This window comes from Condylura cristata, unplaced genomic scaffold (genome assembly GCF_000260355.1).
Source record: "Condylura cristata isolate star-nosed mole 26May11 unplaced genomic scaffold, ConCri1.0 scaffold00017, whole genome shotgun sequence".
Lineage (NCBI taxonomy): Eukaryota > Metazoa > Chordata > Mammalia > Eulipotyphla > Talpidae > Condylura > Condylura cristata.
The window spans coordinates 6519908-6529456 of NW_004567118.1; the positions used below are offsets into that span (position 1 = coordinate 6519908).

Sequence of the window (9549 nt, forward strand, 5' to 3'; positions counted from 1 at the left end):
CCTGCCACGCAATGTGGATCACCCCCCGGGCCAGGAACGAACTCACACTGAAGCAGCAGCAGCTAGCTTGCAGTGCTGCGCTTTAACCCGATGCACCACCAGGGAGGGCCTAAAAATCTCTTTAAAAACCAAGTAGTCTACCTACTTTTATGTCATAAAAATAAAAATACATTCATAAGTATTTTTGTGATTATAAAATATAAGAACCATAATATCCACCAGATGTCTAACAACAAAAGAGATTGTAATACTAAGTGTTGGTGTGGCTATGGAGCAACGGGAATTCTCATACATAGCTGGTGGATGTGCAAAATAGGTACAATGACTTTGAAAAAAATGGAGTGTCTAATAAAATTAAATATATCCTAAGATTTCTCAAACGTTAAAAATAGATATGCCATATCATCCAGCAATTTCACTCCTAGATATCTACTTGAAAAATGCAAAAACACTTATTTGAAGGGTTATATTTATTTCTATGTTTATTCCATCACTATTTATAACAGTTAATTATGAAAACAACCAAGTGCCCTAAGACAGTTGAGTGGATTTGGGAAATGTCATATATGCATGCAATGGAATACTACTCAGCTGTTAAAAAGAACAAATGCTTGTCATTTGCAACAACATAGATAGAACTGGAGAGGATAATACTAAGCAAAATAAGTCAGAAGGAGAAAGACAAATACAGTTGGTTTAACTTAAATATGGAATACAGAGAAACAAAACAAAGGGTCAGAGAAAGACAAACCAATAACAAACTCTTGACATCTGGCTGAGAAAACTGAGGCAACCAAAAAGGAAGGGTGACAGGGAGGGATTGAAGGGGGAAGGGGGAAGAAGGGGGCCCAATGGAGGTGGTGGATGATTGCTGGGACTCTGGTGGTTTGCATGGTGTGAAAAAATATTTGTGGAGATTTGAACCTATAACCCCTGAAAACACATAGAGTATTATAAACTAAAATTACCTTAATAGACATAATTGGGAAAAAAGGAAAGAAAAAAGTTATAAAGTGAATGTGTGTGTGCATGTGTATGTACATACATATATTTATATATCCTATAGCCCAGTAATTCCAGTTCTAGATACTTATGCGAGAGAGAGATGAGTACTTATGTTATCAAAACAAGCATACAAGAAAGTTCACAATAGCTGTGTTTATAATAACCAGAACTGAACAGTGCTGTCTATTCATCAGCAGAAGCACAGATAATCAAACTGTGGAATATCCACACAATGAAATACTACATGGTAAAAGGGTAAAATGACACTGAGAAAACCATGGATCCATCTCAAAAACATTATATTGAAGATAGGCACTAAAAAGATCATACTGACTCCAGGAATTTCCAGAACAGCAAAACTGATCTATGATGATAGAAGTCAAGATAGTGATGACTTCTGGGGAGCACTACTGACAGGAAAGGAAACTTTTTGGGGTGATGGAAATGTTTGTATCTTAATCTGGTGATAGTCACACAAATGTATACGTATGTTAAAGTCATTCCCTAGTAACATTTAAGGTGAATGTTCTGTGCATGCAGATCAGATCTTAATAAAGTACTGAGGAAAAAAAGAAAGGAGAAAAGATGGAAAGCGGTTGACTACATGTCATTAGGAGATATTTTCTGTAGCTAAGTAGCCCAGCATACTTCTTACACTCCACTTGTAATATGTAGTACCTTAATTATTCCAACTCAACTACAATGCTAGTCTATATTACTATAAATATATGCCACTGGATACATTTCAGTAAAGCTCCTATTATATGAATAAAAACTTTATTATCCTATAACATACTCATATTACAATGTCAATAATATTAGGAGGAGACCCAACATGAGAATTGGAGTAATTTGTCAATGATTTTATTAAAACGATCAGCCTTCAGAAAAGCTGGCTCTCTGGGTGCCAAGATCACTCTGCTCCTGAGCTTGCAGGCTGCCCTATCTTCCACATAAAAACTGGATAGTAAAATTAAACAGTGGAACTCAAAGACTCTAAACCTGAAAAGCCATCTGTTATAATCACCCGATGTATAATGCAGAGCTGACAAACCAGAAAAGCAAGCAATGAACTTGGAAACACAGGGGAAATAAATATGAATAAATGTAGCAGAAATTATAGGTTTTCTGTGGGGTGTAATGGTTTATAACATGAAAAAAATTATATCTATGATACTTATGTCAATATGTGAAGATTCTCAAATGATGGCAAAACTTGAAACTTACCTAATTTTTCCTACATTTAAAATGATTTAAAAATGTTTAAGCATTACACATATGTGATGAGGGCCTTTCTCTTCAGGAGAGGATTGTCATTGTATGGAAAATAACTTGCTTTTCTGTGTGTGGGTTTTGGTGGGAATATAAACAGCTAAAATGCCCTTTCAATTTAAGCAAAGAAAAAACTTTTTTTTTTTTTGTTCCAGGTGGGATAAAATGCCAATAAGAAAGCATAAATCCAGGAACAACATCAAGTAAAGGGACATAGTGGACTCTCTGGTGACTGGAGTGGCAAAAAAACATTCAGCAATAATAGACATTCCTAACATCCTAGTTGACATCATTTGCATTGCTACAACCTCAATGAGTCCTCATCCCCCAATCTCCAGTGATGTTTACTGCGCTCACAGAGAGGCTCAAACGGTGGGCTTATGTGGAAACTGCCAACAAGGCTATACCTAGGCCAGTGGCATGTGAGGTAGATAATTCTTTGTTGTAGGAAGCTATTGTGGAGCATTTATCAGTATTCCTGACCTTCACCCACTGGATGCCAACAGCATTCTTGCCAGCTGTGACATAAAAAAAAAAAAAAAGCCTCTCTGCCTGGCAAAGTCCCCTGAGTAACAAAGCCCTCTGCAGTTGGGAACCACTGCTCTAGGCTACATGACCCAGGACAGAAAGCACATGTGGAAGCAAGGAAGCCTGGAAGGAAAGGTGATGTGGAGAATGTTTGCTCCTGGAGAATTACCTAGCTCTTGGGTTTCCGTCGGAAGTAGATCTTGCCTAGAGTTCACAAGAAATCCATCTAACATCTAGAGTATATCCACAGTGAAGCTCAAAAATTTCTACCAATTAAAAACAAATAGCAAGCAAAAAGGGAGCATGGCAATGAATAAGTCATTTTTAACTACTTTACTTTAACTGTGTAATAAAATTTACACAGTTTTCTTAGGAGTTAGCAGTAAAGCTGACTTCTTCTCTCTTTCCTCCATACAGCTTTTCAAAAAAGTGACCACTGAACTCTGACAACAGAGGGAAGGAAATAGAGGAGACCCCAAAGGAAACCCTATAAACCACCTCTAATTTAGAGAAGGAAGGACGAACTATCAGCGTAAGTGAAAGGCTGTGTCTGGGAGTTTTCCTGTGTAGAGGCTGCTGCAAAAAGAGAATCAATAGTACTTGAAAGAAAACAAATTTTTAAAATTCTATCAACCAAACATTTATATAGTGTTTAATATTGTTCTAAAATTTTTTTCACACAGTAGCTCTTTATTTACTTCATATGCATTCTATGTATATCTCCACTTAAAGATGTGGAAACTAAGGGCCAAGATGAGGCAGGCAGTGAGGAAGTGGCAAAGTCTGAATTTGAGCCAACTTCAGAAAAGAAAAAGTCATCTTGACAACAAAGGCATTGGTATGAAACAGAATTATTAATAAAGAACAGGAATATTTAGAAAATGTCTAACTAACCACGTGCTCAACAACATCTAAAAAGTCACTTTATCTATACAACAGTTTATAGATGTAACAGAAATGAAACAATGAGCAAGGAAAAAACACATGGAAATTTTCTTTAGATAAATAAATGCCGTATTTAAAACCACAATGAAGTCAGTATGAGATAACTACAGAGATGAAGTACAAAGTAGATGAGGGGCCCAAGTGATATATAATATAAACCCTGGTATGACAGAATAAAGCAGATGGAACAGAAACAGTGATAATAAAAAAAAATATCTTTTTGATATTAAAGAAAGATCTGAGACTATAGATCAAAAGGTTTACTACAAAGCAGGCAAAATTATTAAAAATCCAAAGACTTAGACACTATCTAGTGATAATCTTGAGAACAAAGAAAAATATCCTATAAACATCTGGGCAGGAGTAGGAGGGTTGGGTTATAACAGAAATACATCAGGTTGACATCAGACTTCTCCTTCACAAAACTGAAGACCAGAAGATACTGGGACCACTTCTAGAGGTGAAGTTGGGAGGAAGGGGAAGTAGCTTAGAAGCATATCCACAGCTTAATTTACATGAAACTAGACAGACACATTCTCAGAGCTTCAGGGGCTCAGTAAAGTATTTCAGAACCCCTTCTAAGAAATGAAGTCAGTGTTAGAGTCTTGATCATCATCTGTTAGGGCTGTGAGCACTGTCCAGGATAGTAGCCAATGTGGCTTTTAAGCAGCTGAAAAGAAATGTGTGCAACTGAACTGTATGTGTTTCATTTAATTTCTGTTAGTGACTATTATATCAGCACAGTGAATAGATAAAAATACCAGAGTGAAAAGATAGAGTTCAAGCATGAAAAAGTTCATGGTACAAAAAGTAAGCAATGAACTAAAATATTTTTATGTTAGAAAAAAAATGTTCTAACTATGGTTTTAAAATATACAAATATCAAAAAATAATTCTTGTTTTACATATATATACATATAATAAAAACATAATAAGACTTAGTCTAAAATCTCAGGTTATATTCACAATTTCACATTCTACAATAACCAAAAGATACTGTTTCATTCTTAAAGTTGCTATTCAGAGGACATGATTCATTTTTTTAAGCCAAAGGGTAAAACTAACAGGATGTATAGTTTTGAAATCACTTGAACGAAAACAAAAAATCCCAACATTTAAAGATCTAAAAATATGCCTAAGAGACCATATAGCAAAATGAAAAACTGTAAGAGAAAAAATCATTATACAAAACTATATTCACAATACATCCCAACTTTTAAAGTATGTGCTTATAAGAATCGAAAGAAATACATAGAAACTTAATCATCAACTATGGGCAACTGTATATCATTATGTTTTCTAAATTCGCTACAATAAGCATCATTATCAGGAAAATTAACATAAACAAGAGATAGTGTGGTCAGAACTCCCCTTTCAGAACTTAATTGGCCAATGACCTTACCTATCTGGAAAATACCCAGTATCAAAAAGTAAACAGAAAAAAAAAATGAGCAGACAAAATACGTGCCAAGTTCACACCTAAAGGTTTAGGTATTGTGTTCCTCAAGAGAGCCCAGTATTCCTCCTTTTACACATATCTTAATTCCAAACTTGATTATTTGATGTGTCAGCAGCACTGGGGTTACAGCTACACTGAGCAGTGCAGGGTGATAGGCCTGGCCTAGCAGGAGAAAAAAAGTGATAGAAATGAAAGTATAAAGCAGACAAAGACAGTCATAAAGCATTCCAAGGCAAATATGGTTGGTAAATATCCCTAAGCAATTCAATATATCTCCATAAAGGATGCCAACAGATAACGACTTCAACAACTCTGGGTAAAGTGGTCCAAGGAATTCCCTTTAAACATAGACTGGTTGCCTCAGGAAGTAAGAAAAGTTCCTAATGCATTTTAGAAAAAAAAATGATCACAAATATTTATAATAAAAAGAGTGATTCAAGGGAATAGCCTCAGCTATCCAGAGCAATTCTTTAAAGTTCCACGAGTTGTGGGTTTTAGTATATTGAAAAGGATTTTATGGATGGCTGCATTGATCAACACAAACTTGCAGAACAATCTGGAAGAAAATGATTAATCGCTTCTTTCTATGAAAGTTTAAAAATAAGTAACCATAAGTGTATCAGAGTTAGAGTTACAGCACAACTGTTATTAAATGCATCGGGGTTGTGGATGTTGTTTTGGCTTTAATCCATAGCCCAAGCAGGTAGTTGGAGTCTACCATTAGAGTAAAAATCAGCTGGTTCCATTCCACCCAACAGGATTCATTGTTAACCAAAGAGTACTTATTCTATCTCCTCATCCTTGCCTCTCATGCTTCTGACTTCAAAAGTCAGGCTAGAAAGACAAGGAAGAAATTAATTGCATTTATATCTGTGGAACAAAGATTGTGCAAACTGCCAGCTATTGTTTTTGTTTTCAGCATGGTTATCATAAAATGAAAACAAAAAGATAACTTCTACTGAAGCCTGATTACTTGAAAACAGACCTGAGTATTTCCTCCTCTTTCAGTAAGGCAGTAGATGCCTTTCATTTGACTTATCTGTAATGTACTTACTTGCTGATAGAGAATAGTTATTGTATCTATAAGAGAGCTGAAAGAGTCTATCTGAGGAAGCTGTTTCCTGAGTTACACTAGAACCTCTCACTGCTTCAACATCTGCCAAAGAGCAAATAAAGCATTTGGAAAAACTTCCTACCTTCCATTACACATCTAAAGCTAAAAAGAAAAGCATAATTACAACCCTGATCCATGGCCTTTTAGCACTCTGACCTCTACCTGTAAAACATGGTGACTGTCACAGCTCCAACACAGAGTATGAAATAAAGGTAATAACCTTATCTACTTTCTTATTCCCCTCTTGAGGAAATTAATGTTAACTGTCTGAGGTATATATACTCTTTCTTACTTCTTCCTAGGCTTACACAAACCTATATAACATAAGGGGGTGGAAGTTGTTTTGAAGGAAACAATATTTCATTATGCACTTTGCTCTTTAGTCTTAAAAATGTTATGACACTTTTCAAGCCATTCTATACAGATCCACCTTATCCTTTTTGATGGCTGTAAAATATTCCCTAAGGTGAAATATTTCATTCATACCATCACCCCACCTTTCCCAGATCCTGGACATTTAGAATGGATCACTGTTCATATACTTCATGTCCTTTAATTTCAGCAACAGATTCCTAGAAGTGGAGTTTCTGGGTTACATGAAACATTTTCAAATGTTTAAAATTTTATCCTTAAAATTAATTTTAGACTTTCAGTATTTCTGTTCCCTTCCTTCTTATGCAAAATTTTGGCATAAACCTTTCACAATCCTTGCATATTTTATTTTAAAAAGCACACACATTATGTCAAAAAACGCCCCTGTCACTTATGCTCATGTAGTTATAAATAAATAAATGCTTAAGTTATGGCTCTGATGGCCAGCGTTAAATCACTGTGCAAATGCTTTTGCCTTGGTTTATGAAAGCAGTAATTCACTATGGAAACTCCACCCCCACGGCCTATCGCAGCACTAAAGTGGCAGCTCTCTCACTGTGACTCCCTCCACTGAGTGACAATAGAGAGAGCAGGACCTTCATATTTTCTAATTGTTAACCTGGAAAAAACAAGTGTGGGGGGAGACAAGGAAACAGATAATAAATTGATAGTCATTATGGGTTTCTAATTTCCACAATTATCTGTAGTACAATAAATAATTCGGCAGGTCTGTACCAGAGACTGTCCCATAAAAAACAAAACCTATAACCAAATGTTGCTATGATTACACAAACCTTTCAAGAACAAATCCTTCAAACATTTTTCAGTAGAATTAATGATTAATTCCACTGTACTTCAGATTCAGACACTAACTTCAAACTTTAAAAAAAAAGGATTTAAATAAATATATTAACCAACAAAGCTCCTTAAAATTTAATGAGTCCTCCCTCTATTCTAAACACCCGAGCACCAACAGAGATTGTTAAAACACAGCAAGTTTGATACAGAAGTATGTGACATGCAATTAATCTCCATTCATACCCTGCTCTACTTGTCAACATACAAAGGTTGTGGTTTAGAAGGAGATCTGAAGACTTCAATTAAAAACAGTCAGCTAAGAAGAAAATAATCTAAGCTAAAGGAAGGTGGCAGGTGCAGAAATGAGTTGTTTACCAAAGTGTCAGTTTTGAACAGTAAAGAGCTGCACATCACAAACGTAGAATGGATTTCACAGCAAGCCTCTGAAATAAAAAAGGGATTTCCTACCAATGCTACTCACAAAACGGAAGTATAGTTTAACAAGCTTGTAAATAAGGTTTCCTCTCATCAAATGACAGATACCAAGGAAAAGAATCAGTTTGTATCTTTACATGCAAAAGCAGAACTTAACTTTAGGCCAGTTTTTTCTCTCCTGGAAACCAGACACACCCTTTTCTGACTTTTTAACCAGCAACAGAAACGACAAATTGCTTCACTGGGATGCTCTTCAACTCTGCAAATACTTTTCTACTCTGCAAGTTTAGATTTACCGAGGCCATCAATAAAAGAGATTTTGGAAACTTCACCTCAAAAGAAATACAGGGTTGACAGCTCAAACACAGAAGCAATCCAGAATGGAAACAGTGCTACAAACAGAGCCCAAGAGGCCCGCGCAATTTTTTAATTAGGAGGCATTTATATCAAGACAACAAGGTAATGCAGAAATAAAACCAATTAAATTGAGAGAAACTGAAAAAAGTCCTGCTTGCCAAAAGTATGACCTGCCCAAAGCAGGCCATCTGTTAAATATGTGTCAAAAACGTCACCTGGATGCCAAAAGGCTTAATTCTGAGCAGTTACCTCCTGAGACCCTTAGGCAATCACAGGTTCCAGCCCCTGTCCTTCCAGGAAGGTCAGTTACAGGAAAGCAAGTGACTTTCACCAGAAAAAGTGAAAGGAGGAGATGATAGGGCCCTTAGCAAGAAGTCTCTTGCCAGCACTGGAAGCATGTGCTGAGTGTTACTAAGTGTTAGTAAGTGGCCTTAACTCCTGGAAGGATGGCTTAGGCACTGAACACGAGCAAGGGCGCATCTGTAGAAAAGGGAGACATGTAACAGAGCAGGGCCCTCGAGGGTGGATGACCAGACACCAGGAGGCCTGCAGGCGGGTAAGGGAGTCTGGGCCTTGGTTGCTGACAAACACTAGAGTTCAGTGGCCACATGCCTGGCCAACAGGAGCCCAGGGGCCCCCCAGAGCCTTGGTGAGCAGCAGGAGGCTCTAAGCAGGAAGGTGAGGTTCTTCTGTGCAAGGTGACCCAGTCAAGGCTGGAGAGGGAGAAGCGAAAAAACAGACCCTGGAGGAAATCGGCGGCGAAAGGGACTGGGAGACCACCTGTGTGGCACCGGGGAAGGTGAGAGGCCCAGTGACCGCCTGGAGTTGTTTAGAAATGGGGCAGTTAAGTGGAGGGCTGCAGATGCCCAGGGGAAGAGAAAACGTGGAGCTACTGAGCATGAAACAGTCCCAGAGGAGGGAGGATGAACACCTGGTTCTGCAGGATGGAGGGTTCCAGAAACCTCGATGTCCGGGAGGTTGTGAGGGCTGGGGCTGAACAGAAAGCCGGCTGGGCACCCTTGCGAGTGCCCTCACCGCGCTCAGCTCAGCCCAGCCTCGGAGGGACACCGGAGGGGTGGGGGAGGGAGCCTGGGGCTGGGCGTTACCTTCCAGGAGCCAACGTATCTCCTCGGGGAGGGTGACGGCCTGCATTTGCGGGGCGGTGGGGAGGCCGAGCGTGAGGCGGGAGAAGGCCGTGAAGGCCCGAGGCAGCGGCTGGCCGGGAGGCACCTGTACCTCAGTCGCGCCGCCGCCGCGGGGCCGC

General features: G+C 38.4%; 1 protein-coding gene across 1 annotated transcript in view; it reads right to left on the minus strand.

Moving 5' to 3' along the window:
* SKAP1 (src kinase associated phosphoprotein 1) overlaps positions 1 to 9535 on the minus strand; it is a 250012-nt gene extending 240477 nt beyond the window's left edge. The window contains exon 1 of the mRNA XM_012726718.1: positions 9392 to 9535. Coding sequence (XP_012582172.1) covers positions 9392 to 9437 — 46 coding nt within the window. The 5' untranslated portion in view covers positions 9438 to 9535. The remainder of the gene's footprint in view (positions 1 to 9391) is intronic.
* Positions 9536 to 9549: the final 14 nt, after the last annotated feature.